The sequence below is a fragment of the Rhipicephalus microplus genome, chromosome 3, assembly GCF_043290135.1.
Source record: "Rhipicephalus microplus isolate Deutch F79 chromosome 3, USDA_Rmic, whole genome shotgun sequence".
Taxonomy (NCBI): Eukaryota; Metazoa; Arthropoda; class Arachnida; order Ixodida; family Ixodidae; genus Rhipicephalus; species Rhipicephalus microplus.
The window spans coordinates 145,269,392-145,294,674 of record NC_134702.1 but is presented as its reverse complement, the minus strand read 5'-3'; the positions used below and the strand labels follow the sequence as shown (position 1 = coordinate 145,294,674).

Below are 25,283 nucleotides of genomic sequence, written 5' to 3'. Positions count from 1 at the left end.
GCAAGCTACGTGCGTTAGTAATATCCACGACTACCTGATGCTGCACATGAAAAAAATGTCCACTGGAGGTGCATGCCAGGTGTGTCGTGAGGCCAAGCAATCTTTGATAACCTTTAAATAATGGTTGTTACCTCTTAAGAAACAGTCCGGTTGTGTGCATGGTGGCAAATTTAATGTGTTTCCACCTGCCAACCCAATAGTAACGCTCAGTGCGTGTGTAGTCGATAGATCGAACGAATTTCCAACCTATTTGTCACGTGCGTAGCACTATTACAGTGCTTTGATGGTAAGTTGGGAACCATGTAGAGAGACCCTTCGTCCTACAGTGGGCATAAGGTGAACTGACAAACCACGACAGTGAGGATAATGATGGATAGCAGCAATATTGCAAAAAAAAAACCTGTGAAGTGCGCAAACTAGTTAACGACAGAACGGGATGAAACCCTTGGCAACAATATCAACGGCTGTTAGTTCGCGCAATCTTCTTTTTTTTTGTTTTACGCGCACGCACGTACGTTAGCAGGCACCGATTCAGCCTTGGACTGTGGCAATCCCATTTGACTATTCCGTTATGCACAATTTGATGTCTAATTTTAATTCTGATACATTTGGAATAATGCGAAAAAGGAAATACAACAAAGACACTTTTTCGATCACCAAATTTTTCTATCATTATTTTTAAGTTTCTACTCTAAAACTGTCCCTTCGAAAGGTTTCGTCCATTTAATTAAGCTGCAAAATGCTTAGCTAATCCGGCACCGTGGGTATAAGCCAGATAAGTGAACACAAACAACTACGACAACAACAGCATTCAGTCTCGTGTGGTGCTTGAGGTGATTGTTTATAAAGTAGGAGCTTTCCGGTTAGCCCTTCTTCGATATCTTCCGGGTACAATCTCATTGTACAAACCAGCTGCGACAGGTTAACGCGTACTTGTATCGAAGTAATAACAACCCATCACCTTACTGAGGTACGTAGACAGAAAATTACGGAGCTGGGAGTTGGCCTCGACAACTACTGAGGTTATTAACATGTTGCCTCTAGGCATTCCGCATGTAATCTAAACTACTGGGTTAGCTCATAAAAACAACCTGTCACTGCCCTGGTGACGCAACTCGCTATGGCACTCCGTTTAACGCGACTTAATTATTCATTGCGAAATACGCCAGCAGCCCATAGACACAGGTTGTTTGTCGCTTGGGCGGCCATCGCTCCCGTGCGCGACCGGGAACACCCGAGAGGACTTAGCACCAAGCATAGTCGGTGGAGAGGAAGGGACGTAAGCACGAAACCCTTTCCGCATCTGTCGCAAGCAATGCTGACTGCAAATGCGAGCGCGTCGTTTCGGCACCACGTGCGCGCATGGTGTACGGCTGAGGAAACTTTCCGGCCTTGAGGACGTCCAGTTTCTAGCCGACCTTGTGCGTCGTTCTCCTCGCCAAGCAACGCTACACAGCGCTGCTCGGCGTCTATGGCAGCGTTCACGGTGTCGCAACTTTTTTTTTTCCACCCCGCCTCCTCCGATCGCGCGCGGGGGCCCGTATTGAGCCGTTTTTCCTCGGTCGGTAAACGTGCGCGCGCTCCTTTAGAAAAAGCCGGCCACCCCCCCACCATCGAAAGGCTGCTCCGTCTCACGATATTTCCAAATGGCCACCTCGACGCCGCGCGTTTCTAGGTGACCGCCAACGTGCCGGTTGCCAAAATGTGCCCGCCGTGATATTCGACTCCTTTAGGGGGGGCCATTGTGCCCGCGTCTGATCGTGCATCTGCCGGCCGGCCGGCTTCGGTTTGAGAGGCCGAGCGTGTGTTTTCCTCTGCGCTGCGTCCAGTAGCTGCCGAAGATATGTGTCGCGTAAAAACCACACATGCCGCGTGTGCGTGGTTGATGTGCGTGACAGTTGTTCTATGCCGAGCCGACAGTGCTTCGGACGACAACGCCCAAAATGGGATCATTGTCGCAGAACACGGAACAACAGGACAAACACGGGCACGGTCGATACGTGAGGCGCTTGACAACGACGTCCCGGAGTACGGCTTGTCACTTCTTCAGGTGCGTAATGTGACGGCTACTTTGACTTCAAAACCTGCACGGCCCCATGTTTCGCTTGCGGCCCGGACGAGCGATCTCGCAGACACCTATGGTTCTATTTGGAGCACTGCTTCAACTAAGGCGACTCGTCTCACTTCGCAGGAGTACGGAGGTTCCTACGACAAGCGGACACCTCTAGGAGTCGGCAGGCAGAAAAGGGCGTTGGACTTGGACGATGAACCCCGCGCGGTGTGGAGTGACGCCGAAGGCGCCCTGACCAGGACGGCCGAGTGGTTTGTGCGCAGGCTGTGGACGCCTATGCAGGAATTGGCCGGCAGTGGCGCTCTGTCTTCCAAGTGTGTGTCCGGCCTGCTGGCCGTCTACGGCGGAGTCCGCAGAGGACAGCTGTGGGCGTTGAAGTGTAAGTGATCATCAAAAGAGCCAGTTTGACTTGATTGAGCTAGCGAATGTGTAGCGAGAGTATGTTGCCTTTCGGGTAGTGCGCTATCAAATGATTTCTTTATTAAAAAGTGTCTATATATCCAAACGCCAGAGCTGGCTGTTGTTAATGAACTTCTCAGCAATTTGGCTAAGCTGCTGCCTTATGGAAAAAAAAACTACTACTCTTCTTTCAAACGATTGTTTTTAATCCTACTATAGGCTGTCAACAAGGAGAAATCTGCCCCTCATCATCTCTATGATCCCACTTTCATGAAACCATGCTGACTTTGCAATCTATCCCAGCAAAAGCAGGAAATAACTTATGCAATTCAGTTCTTTGCTATATATCGGGCGGCTGTTCAGAGTTACAATTGTCTAGCATTGAGGCTTCATGCTATCATTGCATGGTAGTGGAGCGAAAAGACTTAGACCCATAAAGAAAAGGGATGATCCAGGACTCGAAGCTATGGGCAGTCTATTTTAAAGCAACATATAGTAACTAATCGGTTTGTGTAAGGGCAGTTCTGCCAACTTTTATGCGCCCGCGAAAGAAGACGACAAAAAACAGGTTGTGCGATTGCGCGGGAGCCTGGGCTCTCTTTGCGGGCCTTGCAATGGTTTGCGATGCGGCAATTCTTTATTACAATTTAATTGAATAAATAAACTTCATCGCAATTAGTGGAGGCACTGGGTATCGATCCCGATACCTCTCGCGTGACAAAAAAACAGATTTTTTTTTCGTAATGCTGCAGAACCAGCGACTATACGAGGCCAAGAAAGCAACAACAAAAAAAACGATGTATTGTGAGATAACGTGAGCACGTTTTGGATTATTGGCTAATTTAAACAGTACTGTGAAAACAAATTTCTTCGAATACGCGTAGGTATTTATTCTGGTTCTAGTTCATATTGGCTCTGTTTTTATTAGAGACGAGGCAGTTGCCTTACTATTCAGTGTCAATGTATTTCAATGCAGAAAAGAGCCTCACTCAGACTGCTGCATTTTTAATTTTCTCAATGTTGAATGTTTCTGTCATCTCTGAATACACCGTTTCTCGCTGTAACAAAATGCTTCATGCAAGGGAAATCTGCTCGTGTATACATCGTACTAAAAGTCGACACTCTCTGATTTGTCAAAAACGTTAAGATCTGCTTTGCTCGTGTCCACCGAGCACACCGTTCAGCAAAAAAAAAAAAGAGGAGCGACGACTAGCTTTCGAGGGCAATGTCAACATGTCTGATACCGTTTCCTTATGATTTCCATTGCGAAAGCGCGTAGTTAGTAGAGGGCCAGAAGTGGGAAAGCGGGGGGTGCCATCGTCAAAGCCATCGCAGCACTAAGTGTTCGAAACCAAAGCCTTAAGTGGTGAAGTCGGTCGTTGATAATATCTGTTTACTGCGATCAATATGCAAATAAGGCCTGTTCACAGGAAAAGCGACGGCAGTGCCTTCAAGCGGCTGTAAAGGACTTGGAAACTCTGTCGGCACGTGCCGCTTACCGGCCGGATTTTTGTGTTTTGTTTTAACCAAGAAAGCGCTTGTTTGTTAGGTGGACTCTTAGTAGGTTCTGCCCATGTGAGCTGCGAAAGGCTTAGCGAGAAGATATCCGAGTGTAGGTACTGTTGCAAAGAGGATTCTAAGTTCTATTTTTCGTATCCTATTTTGCCTATCTTAGTATGTATTCCACATAGACGGTGGCAGGCATCGATTCCTCTTGATTGATTCCACTTACCTATTAAGCACATGCTTTATTTCGTAAAGATGACCAGAAGGTTTGTCCAAAGGTATATTGAATTAAAACATGAAATCGGGCTACACAAAATGAATATCCTTTCAGAACGCTATCATACGATGGAGGCGGAAATGTTGTAGGCCCGTGTGCTCAGATTTGGGTGCACGTTAAAGAACCCCATGTGGTCAAAATTTCCGGAGCCCTCCACTACGGCGTCTCTCATAATCATATCGTGGTTTTGGGACGTTAAACCCCACAAATCAATCACAAATCAGAACGCTATCATAACTAACATTGCTATCACAGTTCAATGTAACTTTTTGGAATGGAAACGAAAGTCATATTTTTGTTTGAATATCATGGCTAAAATTTCACGTTCACGCCAGTGTTCTGTGAGGAATCTGAAGCTGTTCTTGCACATTTTGGCTAAATATTATGATGAAATCGTTGTGTTTTATACATTTTGTGGACAAGACCACAATGTAAATAATTTTTAGCGACAAACAATTGCGTAGGCCCTAGCGCAGTGGCGTGGCCAGGGCGTGACACAGCAGGCCTGTGCTCTCCCCCCCTCCCCCGGAGTTCTTTTTTTTTTCGCTGTGACATACAGACCGTATCAAGGTGCTGCTTCTCCCCGCTCCCCGAAAAAAAGCTCTGCCTACTCACCTGTACTGATAGATACCTTCAAAAACTATGATGTCACGAGAAGCAAGCCTGTGCGACAAACACATTAATAATTGTTCGTATCGTACGTTCCAAGACTGCCACTTGATGGAGCGGCCTGCCATAGTAGACGGCTCCGGAAATTCTACCACTTCGGTTTCATTAGCGAGAGCACATATATGCAAAAGATCCTCCAGCATTCCGCCTCCGTTGCTGGGATTCAAACCCGCGCTCTTCGGGTCAGCACAGGAGCACCATAATTATAGGTCTCCGCACCAAGGGGGTAAGGGGGGCACCTCCCCCTGATCACCTAAGAGGGGGGCGCAAAGTGAGCCTCCACATTATCATAACAGAGAGAGGCGGCGCAGTGACGAACCTCCACAGTCCCTCCTGAAGGGGAACGCTGCGCGCGAATATGACTATAAACACTATACCACCTTAGCGGGTTCAAGCTGGTGCAACAGCTAGAATGAAGGGTACCCATCTGTATTTTTTATTTATGTACCTTTCTCGCTCGCCATAACATTCTGAAGCCGTAGTTTACCGATACTAAAAAATCTCAGTTTTGTTTTCTTTTTCTGTTTCTGTCTCTCCATACACGGTCCCATTGAATGAGCCGAGTAAGCGAGAAGCGTCGGTCCAAGCAGTACTGTGTGCAATGCGTGGCCGATTGCCTGAAATAAAATGCGACAACCGACGAACTGTTTCCCCCCTGTGTATGCGCACCAGCGATGGCCTCAGAATCGCATAGTTACGCATTCTTTTCTACTGAAATTTTTCTGCTCAAGATTATTGAGCCCGAATAGAAAAGCAAGAAGGAGCAGGAGCAATAAGAGAGAAGGAAGAAATCTTAACGACACACGTAGATGAAAAGCTGTGCCTTTAAATAGCGCATCAGCGACAACGCCTGAAGCGAATTGCTTCTGTTACGAAGGTTATTGAATAGTAGAGGGGGCCCTATTGATAAGGCTGCAATAATAAGGTTTCCGCAAGGTATATATTGACTGGTAGCGAAGGCTCCATAGAAGCCCATACGTTCGTGAAATGGCGGCTGAACAGCTGCTCGTGGGGCTTTGCGCCATCTCTATGAGGAGGGAACACTTCCGGTGGCAAAAAAAAATGAAGGGAACGTGACGCAATTGCTGGTAAACAAGTGACGTCATTTTGTGTCTATTAGTGCGAAATTTGATCACAAATTACTTCTCATGGGCCGATCGCTAAGAACTTGCGCTAAGCCGATCCCCGGTGAGTCATCCACGAAGGCACTGCAAGTCAGCGTCAGCTAATCTAATGAGGACTCATGCCTAAATAGCTATGGTTAACTGTACAACCATTCACTTTGCCTTGGTTGTACAAGGAAACTTATTCTTCAAACCTTTATTCGCCCTTCGTGGCATCTTCCGCCGATCGATTAAGGCAACCAACAGCGTAGCAGCGTATAGCGTGGCCTATTTCTTTCGCACATAAGCAGGTTCTTTAGCATGTACAAAGCTTGTGATCTGTTTTAACGGGAAGAAATGACGCCTAATCAAGCGAAAATTATGATATTTTAGTTTTATTCCGTGGTCGCAATAACTCCAATTTATTACACTGCACAAAATGGTAATAAGAACAAAAAATGTGTGGACACTCCATGTGGTATGTTTTTCGTTTTTTTTTTGCATTATGCTCCAATAAATTACCACTACGTATGCGAATGAAGAAATGCGAATGGTACGGTAATGAATAACTTGGCAATCTGCTCATTGATAACGCGAATAGTAGGCACTGCATGCTCGAGAAGGAAACCGCGGGCTGCAGAAATACTGATGGATGAAAGTTCAGCGAGCCGGACATTTCGAACCATTGCCCTTGTTTCTTATCTAGAAGACATGGGTCACCAGGCATACGTTTGTCGCTATGGCATCCTTGTACAGCCCATCATTCCCGCAGCTACCTATGAACTCGGCGTTATTTGTAATTCTCATCGTTCCGTTTCCCGTTGGACACTGCACTAAAGACATTTACCCACTATAAAATGCATCTAACAATTTCGCGCACAACACAGAGCGCAAGCAAGCACCGAACACTAAAACACGGGAAAAGGTGTGTCTTCGCAGACGAATTTGACGAGCGGTCATTGCCGTGTATACCTAAGTTGCGTAAGAGCTGTAGTGAGTAATAATAGCGTTGGCAGAGAGCGCAAGACAAAAAGTTTTTGTAATAATAAAAACCATCATAATTTTTGTTCATTACACCTGCATGAAATTGTCGGGAAAAAGAAATCTCATTTGTAAAACATAGCGATTGCTTCGATTTTGAATCAAACTTGGTTTTTACACTATTAGTGTTTGTTCCCTCCACACGTAGTTGCGCCTAAATCACAGCTCCCATAACTCCCCATGCTACTATATCTGGCAATAGCTTCTGAACCACTTTTCGGCTGAGCCTTCACGACCTATATAAACAGACCTTAGCTTCCCGGCGTTGCCCTACATGTAAAACGTATTGCTTTTTGTTTCTTTCACACCTCTTTATTTCTTCAATAGCGCAGTAGGATCTCATTTTTACAGTAATTCTTAAAGAACACTGAGGAAGTTACTTGAAATTTCAATTTCAGCTACGAATTCATCCATGTGACTTAATCTACAGTCGCTATGACAGTCCACGTGCCATCTCTCTCCATAACCATGTCTCAGTTTGCGGACTTGCGCTGAATAGCTGCATAATCTGTTATACAAACCCTCGCACTCAGCGCATTTTATTCACTACCAAACTGCAAATGAAATATTTTATCCTGCTGCGCACTTCCTCGGAAGCTTGAAACCGCTCCAAACATTGTGTACCTTTTAACATAGCTTTTATATTGCTACATGCATGCAAATTGAGATTCTAGGAGCGACGCGCATGTGGGCCTGTCGAGGAAGACGAATGCTGGTCTCCGCTCGGTGTCTGGTCTACCGGTCACGCCGCTGCTACTGGTGGTTTGAAATATATTTCATCCACAGCCTCGTCGATACGGCGTCTCTCTTCCGTAACAATATTTACCTACTTCGTATATTTTGTTTGCATCATTGTCTTGTCTTCGTGGTCTCAGGATCATTCACTACCTGAATGCGGCTGAAGTTCTCAATGCAATGAGGCCCTTTATCGTGCAACTTCATTTTTCAGTCCATTACGTTGTCAGCGCACTTGCTTCAGAGGCTTCGTATGGCATGAACTGCCGATTTAAAGCGCTACCCGCTCCTTTCGTATTGAAGCACTCCTACGTCAATGAATGGCGGAACCTCAGTTATCTGTTACCGGTAGATTTCTCTGTGTTGTCCGCCAATGCAACACGACTAGTTCGTTCCTTGTTTTTTATTCCTCATCATTACGCACATGCTCATTAGCGATATAGCAGACTGTTCCTAGCGAGATAAGCAGGAATATGATATCAACCGAACTAGTCCATGGCCGCGACAGCCGAATGCTTTCGCGACTGCGTAGTTGCTTTCAAAATCTCGGCAACGGATGGCCGGTCTCTGTGAAAGCGCTATTCAAAAAACGCGGGTGTAAAAAGGTCGCCATACATAGGTGCACGTGAAAGACCCACTAGTGGTCAGAATTAATGCCGTATTAACCCGTTTCCCCACTTCCCATGTATACAGTACGCGTGTTTAGAAAAAGTGTTTAACGAATTCGAGTACTTAGTACTCAACTATGACCCTTGCTCTCAAAAACGATTCGGCGGTATCCGTGCGGCCACGGTCAAGGTGCACTTCCGCAACAGAAGAGCTCAACATCAAAGCATAGCGCGAGTTAGCCTTTATGCTTACGTCTACGTGTAGACGTGCTGGTTACTGGTTATGAAATCAATTTGATTGATTGATATGTGGCGTTTACCTTCCCGAAAGCACCACATGAATATTAGAGACGCCTTAGTGGAGAACTTCGGAAATTTTGACTACCACATGGCTCTACAGCATTTTCGCCTCTATCGAAAATGCAGCCGCTGAAGCCGGGATTCGATCCCGCATCCTGCGGGTCAGCAGCCGAGTACCTTAGCCACTAGACCACGGCGATGGGCGCGGGTTATGGAATAAAGTCTACGACGAACACCCCTTTCGTCAGGAACAATAGCTGAATGAAAAAAAGAACCTGGGCACTGGCCACGAGAGAATGGGAACGCATTGATGTTTTGGTACCGAGAACGGCACCCTTGTGAACAGAATGCGGACAAGTTTCCCGTTCTGGGCGTCGAAGCGTCAATGCATGTTTTTATTCTCTCGTGCTCGGCGTGTTGATTCTTTTATTCGGGTTAGTGGTTAGTGGCGTCATTCTCGTTGTCGCTGCGCATATCGCAATCGTTCTTTCGTGCCAGTAGGTGAAGAAGCCTTTCTTTCATATATCACCAAAAAAGAAAAAGTTAAAAACACGTATACTCAGTACCAGGAAATGACCGTCACTTGAAGGCAACCACGACTGCGCAACAAGAAGCAAATAAAAGCTGAAGTATATAAAAGCGCACTATATTGCTCGCCGCCGGAAAGGGAGCTTTTCTCTATGGGTAAGGGCTATATAATACCTCTGGCGGAGTATCTTCACATATATATCGGCTGATCGCTTTTCCCTCTCTATATACGCCCACCGGTGCCTCTTAGATAATCGCTGAAAATGGTCGGGAAGTCTCTCTTAGTGAAAGGCTCATTGACAGATGCAATCGCTTCGAGCACAGAGGTGGCGAATAAAGCGTATTTTCCTCGTTCATTTAAATTGCCGTATCGTAGCGACTAAACATAGGCGACACCCAATTCGAGTCTAGATGGCAGATATGTTGCGATCAAATGCGTAAGAAGAAAACGGGTAAAATTACGAGATGCTTATTCTTAGTCATCACTGATTATGCTTATCGAATCTCCTGCGAGCGTCATCTGCTCGCGGCGACACCTTTCTTGGCACCTCTACTCTCATAGCGTAGAAAACTCAACAACTGACACGGGGGCTGACTTCACATTATCGAAAGCCAATAAGTGACAAAACAGCTATTGTGGTCAGAGATCTTAATTTTTGTTCTTGGAAAGCTGCCCTCAGGGACAAAATTCGCAGAGTCAAAACAGACATGTGAATTGCCTTCGTGCATGAGGTTTAGTAGGGAACGGTATGATTCGTGAACCAAGCTATCAAAATCGAGTGAAGAATGATTGATAGGTGACCAAGTTGCTTTGAGTTCATAGTTATGAGGTCCCAACGAAAGACAAATGCATGTGCTATCTCCTTCTTGTTCTTTAATATTCGTCCTAGCTCTGCCTTTTGTTAGGCCGACCAACCCCACAGAAGGATGGGTGGTCGACCAGGCCTGACGCCTGTTGCACGGAAGTTGCGAAGAAGGCTTGAGATCTGCAAACAAGAGGCTGCATATTTCTATTGGATGCTCCCAAATATTCGCTTGAAGCCGTACAAGCTAGTATCGGTTTTAAGAACCTTCTTGTATCTCCTGAAAATTACGCAAGTGCTTCAGTGCGTGCAATGAACATCAACGACGTTGTTTTTTTTAGTTTTTTGTTGTTGTTTAAAGCGTCTAAGGTTGGCTATCGGAGGGAAAAGCCGTATGAGAAGTTAAAAAAAAAGTCAGGATCATGTTTTGGCCTAATGTAATACAAATCAAGCACTGTGTGAAGCCTCCTTGCCAATACTCTAGTATGAATTTTTTTGTAGGAAGCAGAGCTTTTTGATCACGCAGAAAATATCTCTTAGGTCAAGCGGAGTGCAACTGACTGACATCATCCAACTGATTGGTAGTGTAGCTTCTCTGGGAGAGGTCTCAATGATCGTGTTACAGATAAGCCGTCTATCGCAGTGACATTTGTTACGAAAGCCTAAATCTGTATTTTTCTGATATGTGTACCACACAACCAGGGCTTTCGAACAAACAGTCCGTTGGGGCACCGATGTGTACTGGTCGAAGGCTTTCGTCGCTCCCCCTGAGTAAAAGTGGGTGGCCAGAGCACTGTACTCTGGATCGACAGGCACTGTGGCGCAGGAAGCCGACGCCTCTGAGCAGCCGTGCCTCTGCGAACGGCCTCGCGAAGTCGGACCAGCTCTGGTTATTGGTTGTTATTGTGGCGGGTGGCAAGGACAGTGAAGGCGATACGTAACACTCTTGCCGTCTTCCTGATAGGACAGCCGTAACTCGGTTAACGCGCTGTCACTGAGGTTCGTGTCTTGGCATCGGCGCCTTGCTCTGGCAACGCCGGTATGTCCATCATCGGCACTGCTGTTCTGATCACTACCTGCATGGAGTACTTTGAAACATCCACCGGAGATGCATGCCATGCCTTCTTTCTCCCAAATTTGGCTTAACTATTCCTGAGCGAGGATCTTTCGCATTTAGGATGATTCCGAGAGCCCTTTGAGGGCTCGCTCTAAAATTGCAAGCGGAGACTGCTTAGCCTGGTAGACAATGTTCGTGAGATGCCCTGAAGCTTTCGTGCTATGCTTTGGATGACTACGCAGTGCCTAAAATGAGACTTTGCAGGTTGAAATGAAGTTTTTCTTTCCATCCTATTCATACATGACTACAGGGCTTCCAGTACGACTCGTATAAAATACATGCGATACAAACGTTATGTCTTTACGGCAAGCCTGTATAGTAACAATGGAAAGAATGTTGATCATCAAGACGCATAATCTATGTGCTATTAGTATAGCCTTGGCATGCGAAGAACCTTCTCAATCACTGTGACGAAGGTTACCCCAACTGTCATTTGAGTCATTCTTTCACGGTCTTCTTACACCAGGAGAGAAATATTTTAATGCAAACCGAATGTGTTAGCGCAGCTATTACGGGCCACTTGCTTCTTCAGTTGAGAAGTTCCAGATGACACGAAAAGAGGAAAGGGGGCATCGGCAGTGCTACAAGGCCACGCGCGGAGACGCATAAAGCTGGCACTTACGTGCGCACACACATTAGCCACAATGGCCGGCCATCGACCGACTTCGCGATGCGGTGTTTTCTTTGTCGTCGCGCTGCCCCGAATGTCGAAAACGTGAACAATTTGGCCCTTTCCGCCTCACCTTCCTTGGAGTCACTAATTTGTGACAGAGCCAACTCTGGTGTGTCGCTCCCCTGATATCCTTGACTATAAGTGTGCGAAAGTTCGTTTGCCGCGTGAACGCTCGCGTAACATTCTTCGAAAGCTGGTCGTGGTGGCACAGGTTGTTTCACCGTGGCATCAAAATCAACATCCTTGGTGTCACAAGCAATGCGGCTGAATGTCTGCGGTAGCTGCTCTCCTAACACAGCCTTGCGTGATGGCGTACCGTATATTCACTGCTGATTTCGCACCGTAAAACCCAACTCAAATACTCATAATCTATAGTATGAGGGGATAAGCAACTAAATAAATCACTAGCGTACTAAATGACTCACTAACCTATCTGGCCTGTTTTCCGGTGTTCGACGTGCTCTAGTATTTCTTATGAGCCTCTTGAGGACACATTTGTCTGTATTTGCCAGGCCGCATCGTTTATTGCGATGATTATGATGATGATGGCAGATTTTTATAGCACGAGGGCAACTCACGCCAAAGGGCGCCAAACGCAAAGCCGCTGGTTGAAAGGGTCATAAAAAACTACTCGGGGTGACATCAGTAAAATCATGGTGAATAGAGCCCTAAATAAGTTAAGAGTAGCGGCTACTTGGTATGAGGTAATTAGACGCCAGCAGTACACGTGCACATTCCGAAGTAACACAGTCTGAGCAACAATCATTGTTAGGACGAATGCTGCTTGACCTTCACACTAAAAATATTGTTGATTGCATGAAGAATAAGAAAAAGCTCATATCAGTCAGAATAGCAAATTGGACGTAGGAGAAAGCCTGCGCTAGCTAGGAACTTCAAAACTATCTTGTGGGAAAGCATGGAATCACCCGCTTCCCCAAAAAAGGAATCGTTTACTCGCTGTACCACTACCGGCGCGTCTCATTTTATGAAGTCATAGCGCTGATAAGATAGGGACAACAGAAAGAGTACAGGACGTGCGCACGTTCTGTAATCTTCCTGTAGTCCTTTTCTTGTCAGCGTCATGGCTTCATTGAACGTATAACAAAGCAACTAGCCCGAAAGTGTGTTTGTCTTGGATGTGTCTGATGCTTGCAGAGCTCAATCATATTCCGCGCTTGTGCATCATAAGAGAATGCTGGTTTTGCTGCCTTAGGCTTAGACCTGCCTTTGATATCAATTTGTGCTTCGTAATTGAGTTCTGCAAGGCCAGATATAACGAGCTCTTAGCAGCGCATCCATATGTGGGTGTACGCGCACTCAAAGACGGCAGTTCGCAGCAGTTATCTCCAGAGGTGTATACAGTGTAACTTTTGTGTCCTTTACGCCAGCCATTATCTCAACGAAGCGAGGAGTATATGCAGAAAGAACGGTCTCGCCAAGTACCGCCTTGCTTCTTCGCGACTCGTCTCGCGTCGTTGAAGCTGTCATTTGAATACAATGGGCACGTGCCCCCTCGGGGCCACATTAGCGCGCCTACTCGACTGCAGACGTTACATGAAGTGCCAAACGGTAGTGCAAAACGGTAAACAACTTTATCACAACTTCCGGAGGAAGCAAAGACATAAAATACTTCCACAAGCAATATATTCTCGCGGATATAGCGACCCGACCCTAACACAAGCGCGACCGTCAAGCTCTTGTCTTGGCGTTCACTTGAGATATAGTGACTGGCTCGCAAAAAAAAGAAAACCTGCTCGAGCCTTAGATATCTGAAATAAAAGCGATGTTTGAAAAGTGAAATTTCGAATTTACTGTTTGTACCAATGCACGAAGAAACTACTTTCCTGTTTACAAAATCAAACGGCGATATTTGCGATGAAGCAAGTTGATAAAGTAAACATGGTTACTTTACATTATGTGCTCACTTGACATTGTCTGCTACTAATCCAACGGCAGACACCGAGGATCTTGCAAATGGCAGAAAACATTTTCCAGTTATCGGGTACATCAAAAGAACGACCACCCAAAAGCAAAAAAAACCTTGTCACTGGCCAATCAAGGTGGACAATTGGGCGAGTTGGTGATGCATGATCGACGTATGTAAATGCGCGGTAGTAAACACGGACGACAAGAAGATACAAGGACAAGCGCAGACTATCAACTGAAGGTTTATTTTCACAAACCACATATATATGTCTGAAACAGAAAAAGAAAACACAAAAATGATAACTTACCACTTAACAATCAACAAAACGTGAACGTTTGACAAAAGCAGATTCATGGACCATGTGCGCCACTTGCCAGATACCGTAGCTCTTTATCTAGAAGAGCTAACGACGGTTTGCTGACGCAGTGTTCTGTTTCCCGTGCCATTTTTTCCGCTTCGACGATCATACGGGTATGATCGTCTTTGTGCCTGTACATTACGACCGTGCTTTCGAACTGCGCAAGGCAGCCACACCTACTGACGTGCTGAGCCAAAAAACCCTCATTGCCAGTGCGCACATTGCGTGCGTGCTCGCGCAGGCGCTCATTTAGGCATCTCCCAGTCTGCCCGATGTAACACGCACCACAAGATAGCGGAATTCTATAAACTACCTTCGTGACACATCTGACAAACTGGGTTTTATGCCTGACAGTGCAAGATTGTTTGGGCCTATCGTTTACACATGTCATTTTGGCTAGCTGAGAGAGCTTGTAAGGTGCCGAAAAAACGACCTTTACGCCCATGCGCTGACCAAGCTTTTTCATCTTGTGAGATAGCTGGTGCTTGTAAGGGATTACCGCGACTTTGTCGCGTTTGCTTTTGTCTCTGTCATTAGTGCTCTCTCTGCTTCTGGGCTTTTTCTTCTTTTTTATTGTTTCTGCCACAGAAATGAGAAGGGAATCCGGGTAGCCAGCTTCTTTCAGACGCTCAACTTGATTTTGGAAGCTTGTTTCCATCATATGGAAACATGATCTGTCCAGTGCATTAGTGAAGCAGGAGTTCACTATGCCTCTCTTAACCAATTTGCTATGCGCTGATTTAAAAGGCAAAAGCGGTTTCATAGCGCGAGGCTCATACATCCAGCATGCGTGATTCACGCTGAACAAAAGTCTCATGTCTAGGACATATCTGATGTCATTGAAGCTTTTAGTGACTGCTTGAGTCCACTCGTACTGACCCATGAACTCCCAGTGAACAACTCGATTCGCTTCCTAGACATGAGACTTTTGTTCAGCGTGAATCACGCATGCTGGATGTATGAGCCTCGCGCTATGAAACCGCTTTTGCCTTTTAAATCAGCGCATAGCAAATTGGTTAAGAGAGGCATAGTGAACTCCTGCTTCACTAATGCACTGGACAGATCATGTTTCCATATGATGGAAACAAGCTTCCAAAATCAAGTTGAGCGTCTGAAAGAAGCTGGCTACCCGGATTCCCTTCTCATTTCTGTGGCAGAAACAATAAAAAAGAAGAAAAAGCCCAGAAGCAGAGAGAGCACTAATGACAGAGACAAAAGCAAACGCGACAAAGTCGCGGTAATCCCTTACAAGCACCAGCTATCTCACAAGATGAAAAAGCTTGGTCAGCGCATGGGCGTAAAGGTCGTTTTTTCGGCACCTTACAAGCTCTCTCAGCTAGCCAAAATGACATGTGTAAACGATAGGCCCAAACAATCTTGCACTGTCAGGCATAAAACCCAGTTTGTCAGATGTGTCACGAAGGTAGTTTATAGAATTCCGCTATCTTGTGGTGCGTGTTACATCGGGCAGACTGGGAGATGCCTAAATGAGCGCCTGCGCGAGCACGCACGCAATGTGCGCACTGGCAATGAGGGTTTTTTGGCTCAGCACGTCAGTAGGTGTGGCTGCCTTGCGCAGTTCGAAAGCACGGTCGTAATGTACAGGCACAAAGACGATCATACCCGTATGATCGTCGAAGCGGAAAAAATGGCACGGGAAACAGAACACTGCGTCAGCAAACCGTCGTTAGCTCTTCTAGATAAAGAGCTACGGTATCTGGCAAGTGGCGCACATGGTCCATGAATCTGCTTTTGTCAAACGTTCACGTTTTGTTGATTGTTAAGTGCTAAGTTATCATTTTTGTGTTTTCTTTTTCTGTTTCAGACATATATATGTGGTTTGTGAAAATAAACCTTCAGTTGATAGTCTGCGCTTGTCCTTGTATCTTCTTGTCGTCCGTGTTTACTACCGCGCATTTACATACGTCGATCTTGTCACTGGCCATACGTATCGTCATGGTCCTTCAAGGCACCAAGTACATGCGATACAAACAGGACAAACAAGGATTGGGTCTCTATGGGTCTGCAGTGCACGCACACCCATAGAGACTATACGCGCATCGTATCAGTTGAACAAAATCTTGATGTGTGTAAATCGATAGAGATCAATTTACAGGCTAATTAGATACGTCTGATTCTCCTTTGTATCGTCGAAGCCACCGATGTCGGCTATGGTTTACTTTGCCTCAATGGAGAAAAACCCCAATCGCCAGTACTACAGACCGACCAGATAATTTCACACACACACACACACACACACACACACACACACACACACACACACACACACACACACGCACGCACGCACGCACACACACACAAACACACACACACAGACAGCACTATTTCGTACCACTCTTAGTGTTTCGCGTGTTAACTGTTAGTTATGCATAATTAGATGGTACCCGAATGGTTTCCGCCCTACGGTGAAGTAAACATCGTGGCACCGCGGCCCCAGTAGAGCAACGTGCTTCTCGAAGCTTGCTTGACCTATAGCTTACAGGAGCATATGCCGCTATACTAGAGGGATCGCCCTACATGTATGGGTGTATTCACAATAACTCTTTTTGTCTCTTGCTGATTTTTATTCTCTCGTTCCCAGCAGATCAAGGGCAACGAACTGGCTTGCAAATAGCTAATCTTATTCAGGTTGCTCACCGTCATCACACCGTACTTAGTATATATATATATATATATATATATATATATATATATATATATATATATATATATATATATATATATATATATAATCACCTCGCACACGCATACGTCAGTTAACTCCTCACGGCCCTCAATACCCAGTGGCTGGAAAGCAACTGACCTCGGCGGCGGTCAGATCTGCAACGTAGCATAAGGTACTAATAAGAATCTTTGGGTCCGAACAGGCTGCCATTGGAACCTGAACTTGACAACGTTGAGGCAAGCTGTACTATTAAAGGAGCTAAAAGGTGCAAATTGGCAGGTGATAGTGCTCAGTGAACTAGGAGGACAGATGTGGCCTATACAGAGCTACAGTATGGGCATGTCCTGTGCTATCGTGGCTTGGCTGACAGAAGAGAACTGGGAGTGGGATTCCTTAGCTACAGAAAAATAGCTGGCAAAATAAATAAATATTATAGCATTATTGAGACAATGGTAGGTATCGTACTTAATCTCAATAAGAAATACAAGATGAAGGTGGCACAGGCTTACGCGCCTACATCCAGCCATGATGACGCTTCAGTTGAAAGCTTCTATGAAGACGTGGAATCGGCAATGAGTAACGTAAACAGACAGTATGCTTTACTGATGGGAGACTTCAATTCCAAGGTAAAGAAGAAGCAGGCTGGAGACAAGGCAGTAGGAGATTACGGCATCGGTACTAGAAATGCCGGAGGGGAGCTATTAGTAGAATTCACAGAACGCAGTAATTTACAAATCTTGAATACGTTCTCGCGAAAACGAGGAAACCGTTAGTGGACATGGATGAGCCCTAATGGTGAAAGTAAGAACGAAATCGACGTTATACTGAGTGCACACCAAGGCATCGTGCAGGATGCGGAAGTGCTTGACAACGTACAATACAGTGACCATAGAATAGTACGGTCTCGAATTCACCTAAACTTGAAGAAAGAACGACAGAAACTGATACGCAAGAAGCCACTCAATGAGCTAGCAATGAGAGGGAAAATACAGAAATTCAGAGTCACGCTTCAGAACAGGTACTCGGCTCTTGTCGAGGAAACCAGCCTCAGCGTTGACGCAATGAATGATAACCTGACGAAAATCATTACGGAGTGTGCAGTGGAAGTCAGAGTTACGGTAGTTAGACAGGACACTGGCAAGCTGTTCCAGCGGACGAAGAACGTCATTAAGAAGTGTCTAAGCATGAAATTCTCAAGTACAACAGACAAAATAGAATTGGCAGAGCTTTGGAAGTTGATTAATTAGCGTAAGGCATCCAACGTAAGAGGGTATAACATGGAGAGATTCGAACACGCTCTGAATAACGGACGATGCGTAAAAGCAGTGAAAAGAAAATTTGGGGTAGGAGAAAATTAGTTGTATGCACTAAGGGACGAGGAAGGCAAAGTAATTAATATCATGGATAGGATAGTTAAAATAGCGGAGGAGTGTTACAGAAATATGTACAGTAGCCGGCACAACCACGACCTTAATATAAGAAATAGCAGTAACCCAGATGGCATCCCACAAGTAATGATAGAAGAAGTCAGAAAAGCCTTGGAGGGAATGCAAAGACGCAAAGCTGCTGGTGAGGAGAAAGCACAGAACCGAGTACTAGGTATACTAGGTAACTTGGAGAAAGTGACCTATAGCAAGACGGACTTTGTATAAACTGCTGTACTGTTTTATAGCAAATATTTATTTATTTATTTATTTATTTATTTATTTATTTATTTATTTATTTATTTATTTATTTATTGTACCCTCAGTGTTCATATACAGTATATAAGGGGGTCGCTTTGTACATATTAAACAAGAGCATGAACAATATTATTATGAAAGTAAAAGTGGAAGCATTTACAGAATAATTACAAAAAATACCTAAAATCTAGCAGAGTACAATACGCAGAAGAAACAAACGTGTAACAATACAGAAGGCTTGATAAGACATTTTTAATTGCAGTTGTATCAGTTACATCAGTTACGAAGGCTGGTAAGTTATTCCAATCACCTACTCTTCTGGCGCTAAATGACTGCGAGCCTGCACTAGTTGAATATTATTGTATCGGAACCTTATGATGACGATCAAGCTGATGTGAGTGGAATGAAGCTGGGCGTATCAACAAGGAACGAAGAGGGGGGTTGTAGTAGTAAATGTTGTGAACAATACAAATACGTGAGTCCTTTCTATGGGCTGCTAGGAAAGGGAGGTTAAGAGCAGCTTTTATGTTTGTGATACTGGCATTGCAGTCGTAGTTAGACGAGATGAAGCGAACAGAGTGATTTCGCACAGCCTCAATGCTTTTTTTTTTAGTGTAGAGCATTGCGAATCCCAGACAGATGAGGCGTAATCTAGTTGACGGCGAACGTATGTAGTATAAAGAAAAAAATTTAGTGACGGTGGGGCAAGATAGAACTTTGTTTAAACTAAGGCTTGGTTTGCTTTAGCTGATACGTAACTAACGTGATGTTTCAATGACAAGTTGTTAGATATGTAAACGCCAAAGTAGCGATACGAAGCCGTGCTTTGCAGGGGAAAATTGTTGAGGGAATAGGACGGAGAGGTAACATTGCACCTGGTTACACGCATGCACCTGCATTTAGCGACGTTCAGTTCCATGTGGCACTTGCGGAACCACTGTGATACGGTATCCAAATCACTTTATAATTATGTCACGTCTGAGTCGCTAGTTATTTTCCGATAATGTACACAGTCATCTGCAAACAAACAAGCTTGGCAATTTGTGTTAGTAGGTAAATATTTGATATAGATCAGAAGTAAACGTGGACCAAGGACTGACCCTTGAACACCGGAACCAACTGTTGCCAATAATTCGTTGCCGATGAATTACATTGTTCCAGTTCTCATCATGGAATTCAAAGTGTGTCATTTCAGAATACACCGTACCTTTACCGTAGGACGCTTTTTTCAAGCACGCTCTGTTTCTTTCAGTTTCTGAAGAAAAAGTGCACGAACACTTCAGTTTATAGATAAGACGCCTTTTGAGATTGATACATCGAGAGATGAAGGGCCGCTCTTCCTCTCGAATTTCCGACGTGCAAATTTTTATTGGTTTACCGATCTTCTTCACATCATCAACATTCACAACCAATCGTTTAGTTTGGATATTTTTATTGATGTGGTCATACGCCCATTGTGCTTGAATGTTATTATAACTAGAAATTATACTCCCCATTTCACACATCGAGTGCAGCGCTATGGAAGCCAGTGATAGAATTCTTGAAGTAGAATCGTCTAGACGAAAAAAATTGTTCGATGAATTTACCTCGTGTAATGTGGCTTTGTCTAGAAAACCTTACAAACTTCTGACGTCAATACCTCTCCATTCCGCTTATTCATAAAAAGCATAAAAAAGAGATATGACATCAAAATATACGATCTAGTGATTATTCCGTCAACAATCGTTTCCTTAAATGCATCTATCTATCTATCTATCTATCTATCTATCTATCTATCTATCTATCTTATTTGTTTGTTCATTTCTTTGTTATTTATTCTCTTTACTTCTTTCTGTAGCGTGATCTTTCACTGACACACAGAAAGCGCCCAGATGCTCTCATGTACTCTTAAAGAACGATGTTCAGAAATTCAGGTCATCTTGGCATCAATCTCTGGCAAAAGTATTCTGCACACATCTTTGAAGCCTTCGTTTGAAGTACGACGACACCCACGGCTATCTACCCAATCATATACACTGATTAGGGTCAGTGATAAGTGAACGCAAACGTTAAATAAATTCCGAAGCTTTCAGCACAGCATGCCAATACCATTGATCCTGCTTTCTCAGATCTGACAAGGCTCGCAAGGTTGCACGATTTCACAAATGAATACGCGCAAACACACAAGCAACAAACAAACAAAAACAAAAAAGCACATCAGAGGCGTAAGAAGTTATCTTGTTTTTTCCGGCTATCTATAGGTCACCTCTCGTTGCATGGATCTTTGACTACGCGCCAAGTTTATTCTCTTTCTTATTATCATAATTTCCGATGGTCGCGCTACTCGAAGTGCGGCAACAGGATCGCAAAACCGAACGCTGTCATTGGAATCTGCTCCCACGCATATGAAAGTCCTGCAGGGTAGTCGTGAGTAAGCGCTGCGTTTTAGCTTTCAAAAGCAGCGCGATAAAAGAAACGAAACAAAAAAACGGATCACGCAAAACGTGGGGGTCATTTTGATTCCAGCGGCTGCTCCTGGCGGCCTTCGTACTCAAGGGCATAAAAACGATAAAAAAATTATACCAGGAGACCTTCGAGAAGTAAGAAATGCAGAATGCAACAGGGGCAAAGCATGACGGTTGTATGGTTGGGTACTTTTCTTTCAAAAAATAAAACACAGAATCAAGTGTGTCGTTTTTCAATCTGTAAGATAACGCCAGTGTGCTCTTGTTTATCGTCGTTCTTGCTCTTATCTGCCACGGTGAAACAATGGTTGCGGTGCTCGGCTGCTGAACTGAAGGTCGCGGGTTCGAGCCCGGCAGTTGTGTTTTGGCTGAACCGCAGCGGTTGACGCCTATGCACTGTGCGTTGTCAGGGCCCGTTAAAGAAAACCAGAAGGATAAAATTTGCGAATCTTTTCACTACGGTGTGTGTCTGTGGTAATCGTATAGTGGTCCTGAAGCAAAAAAAAACATATTCTTATTCATTTTTTATAACTGTGTTTTACTTACCGTGGCCGCCAAGCTATGGTGTCAAGTGATGTATTGTATACTAGGCCTTTTTTTGGGGGGAGGGGGGCACATCATAACACATGTTTCGTTTGGTTAAAAAAGAAGTTTTCATAATCCAAAAAAAAAAATTCTCTCAGCCTTCACAGGCAGTCCAAGCAAATGAGGTTGGGAGACCATTAAGCTTCGCCTTTAAGAGTTGAACGTAATAGCCACATTCTGTTCCTAGTGTGCACTTAAAACAATTAGTGTATGAAATATTTTCCAACTTGTTATGCACACACTACGTGGCCTTAAGGGATCACTAGCGGACGTGTTCCTTCTAAAGTGGGTGACTGATAACTTTTGGTTTGGTTTGGTTTGCTTTATTCAAGGCAAAATTGAACAAGATTGCCTTGGGGGACACGACTAAAGGCTAAGTGAAAGCCTGACTTGGTCGTGCCACCCTGGCAGCAAAGCAGAAACATACCGCAAGTACTGTACTCAGAAAATTACAACATCACGTGTTATCTTACACGGGTACCATAGTCGAACAGGAACTGCCAGAAGTGTGAATAAAAGGATAGAAATATAAACAGTCCTTATTCGAGTGGTGGCAAATACAAACAAATGCACGTTTTTTTATCAAATAAATTAACAAGAGACATCTTGACTGGGAAATCAAGTTGCTCATGACGTCATCATAATCTCAAGTTCTGACGCCAGACGCCAATGTGCGCTTGTACCACGCTATATTACGGCAATATATTATTCTGTATTGCGAATCATGCATAGAAGACGTGTGTGTTACTTTCACTGCATGTCAAAGCAGAGGAAGTTATTTTCATTGTATTTACAACGAGGGATGTGGCTATGCCACAAAATACACCCACAAAATACGATGAAGAACCGCCAGCTCTGAGTTGTTACTTTGCACCAGTCATCTGAGTCGAGCTGTTCTTCCGAGCTTCTGAATTCAGATTGTGCAATAAGTTCTTTCAATTGGTCATACACACAATTTCTTACCCTGCGCACGCAGTTCTGGACGCCACAGGAAAATTCCCCAGCGGTGTTCTCACGACGTCGTCTCCGTCGTCGGACCCTGGCTCGTACGACGAGTGCTTGGACATCGGGCATGGTGACGCGGAGAGCTTGGCGTTAAGTGACCGTGCGCCCACCGTCATGGAAGGCCGATACTGCAGCCTGCTGTGGGTTACGAACGCAGCTTCATTGGTTACGAAAATCTCGGAGAGTGACGACATCCAGGAGAATGGCAGCGTGAGTTGTCGTTTTTTACAAGTCTGCACAACTCTTTAAAATATGGGGTATGTTCTGAGTGATACCGACACACATTGCTGGTGTTTGACCAGTGTTATTAAACTAAACCCATCACTATTTTTACTTTTATCGATCGATTTTGTACCTCTAGTACGTTTGATTAACAATCAAGGCCTGTATTCACTAGCCAGTTTTGTGGTTACCGTTTAACCTGTTACCACTTTTTGTACCTTTATGAAGAACGTAGAGTGTACAGAAAGTTGAGGAAAACACGAGGTAAAGATAAGGTTTATTTGTGAATCATAATTGTTTTTTTTCTTCCTTGTGCTTTTAGTGCTGCCTATTCGTTCTATGCCGGGAAACTTTTAATTTCATCGCAACACTCATTTCTCAACCGTCTTTGGATGTATTTTACGTGCTCTTCTACTCAATCTACCACTAGCACAAATCTAACAGACAAGTTGTGTTCCTTGCGCAAGATGTCATCACTGCCGTGGTCAAGCTTTTTTTTTTTTGCTCGTTGACACTTTATTATGCATTGTAGTATTCTTGATATAAGTCGATTCGGGTCGCTTGCACAATGGCACAGCAAGTCAGCCTAATCTTGAACGTGTAGTGCGCACCAACAAGTGGACACATAAAAACATAGGAGGGGCCCCGCACATATGACCGAAGCGTGGCAGCCGATTTTCTAAGCCACTAAAGAAATAGTCCTCTCGCAGTAGGCGATGTTCCCCGAAGGCAAAGCCGACAACCGTTTCACAGATGACGCCACTGAAGAGCGCGCGCTCATCGGTGAAGGCTTGTGTCCATGCGCCAATAAAGGGGCCCTAAACAACGTCTCAGTATACGAACAAGTGCGTTATTCAGTCCCAGCGTCTCGCGTTCTTGCGGCGCAATCCGTGACATCACCGGTTTGTTCACGTGACGTCAGGACGAAGTAAGCTCTTGGATGGTGAATATCCAAAAGGCATCTATTGTGAATTATCTCTTACCCCGTTTCGCCGGGCAGTCCCGCGTCCATTCTGTTTTGTCTTCCATGAATGCCCGGAGCGATAAGCGGATCTCACTCCGTTTTAGGCGTTTGAAACTTCGCGAGTGGAGATAGCAGCGTGCACTCGAAAACAACAAAATCTTGAATGCGACTGAACGCTGATAGCGCTAAAACTACACGTGCTTTGTGAATAAATAAGTGGTGAGGAAAGCCCCACCGTGGTGGTCTAGTGGCTAAGGTACTCGGCTGCTGACCCGCAGGTCGCGGGATCGGATCCCGGCTGTGGCGGCTGCATTTCCATTGGAGGCGGAAATGCTGTAGGCACGTGAGCTCAGATTTGGGTGCACGTTAAAAAACACCAGGGGGTCGAAATTTCCGGAGCCCTGCACTGCGGTGTCTCTCATAATGATATGGTGGTTTTGGGACGTTAAATCCCACATATCAGTCAATCAATCAATCAATCGAGTGGCGAGGGAAAGATGGCGATAGTATAAATGGCAGCGAAAGTGAGGAAGAAACTACTATCTCGCCTTTCAACTCAATGTGCTTTTGGCGACCTTTAAACAGGAAACACCGCTGCCTTCTGAATTTCTACCCGGCTATAGTTCAAGTTGAACAGTTTCCGGCAATAAAAAAATAATGGCAGAATATCCGCGGAATGAATGATGGGGAGTGGGGCGAAACATTCGTCCGTCCATTTGTTCTTGCTTCCGTCCGTCCATGCGTACGTCTGTGTAACCATCCATGCGTCCATCCACCCGTCCGTGCGTGCGTCTGTTCGTGCGTCCGTTCCTGCGTTCGTCCATGCATCCGCGCCTGCGTCCGTTCATGCGTCCATTCATGCATCTGTCTGTGTGTCCGTTCGTCCATCTATTCAGCACTCCAAGTACCACCATCTCGCATCTTTTCATCATATATTCTCCATATAGAAGCACCGCCATCCAGCGGACATTTCAAGTACTAAACGGGAGGGGGCACATGCACACTTTCTTACGGCTTGCGCTTCGGGTTTACTTCCCACCTTTAACCACCTCGAGTTCATGGTATATACTAGTTCACTGTATTCATGGCACTGCAGCCCAACGCTCGCTAAACCTTTCTAAAACCAAGGAGGTTACACCCAGCGAGTATAACGTAGCAACCCTTTCTTGTCAGATCGCGCTCAATGTACATGCCAATAGCTGCTAATGGGGATCGCAGCGTGCGCGTTACCTAAAGGCCGAATGCTCCTGTCTCTCATTCCCCCTTAGCAGCCATTAACATGTGCGTTGAGGCCTATCTTTTATTGTTCAAAAACGCACAGAAGAAATCTCTCACCGGAACCACCTCGGAGGTCAAACATTTCCCACCGGCACCACCTTGCAGGTCAAAGCGTAAGACTGGTTACATACTACGACGGGACGCGGGACGAACGGGTGCCGCTATAAGGAGCTTCGCCCCTAAAACAAAACCACGCCGCGGTGGTCTAGTGCCTAAGGTACTCGGCTGCTGACCCGAAGGTCGCGGGATCGAACACCGGCTGTGGCGGCTGCATTTTCTATGGAGGCGAAAATGCTGCAGGC

The 25,283-nt window shown here is 45.1% G+C and overlaps 1 protein-coding gene across 1 annotated transcript in view; it reads left to right on the top strand.

Annotated features, from left to right (window-relative positions):
- Window positions 1–1,490: 1,490 nt before the first annotated feature.
- LOC142803963 (nose resistant to fluoxetine protein 6-like) overlaps window positions 1,491–25,283 on the top strand; it is a 100,938-nt gene continuing 77,145 nt past the window's right edge. The window contains exons 1-3 of the mRNA XM_075890358.1: window positions 1,491–2,050; window positions 2,192–2,450; window positions 22,489–22,727. Of these exons, the coding sequence (XP_075746473.1) occupies window positions 1,844–2,050; window positions 2,192–2,450; window positions 22,489–22,727 (705 nt within the window). The 5' untranslated portion in view covers window positions 1,491–1,843. The remainder of the gene's footprint in view (window positions 2,051–2,191; window positions 2,451–22,488; window positions 22,728–25,283) is intronic.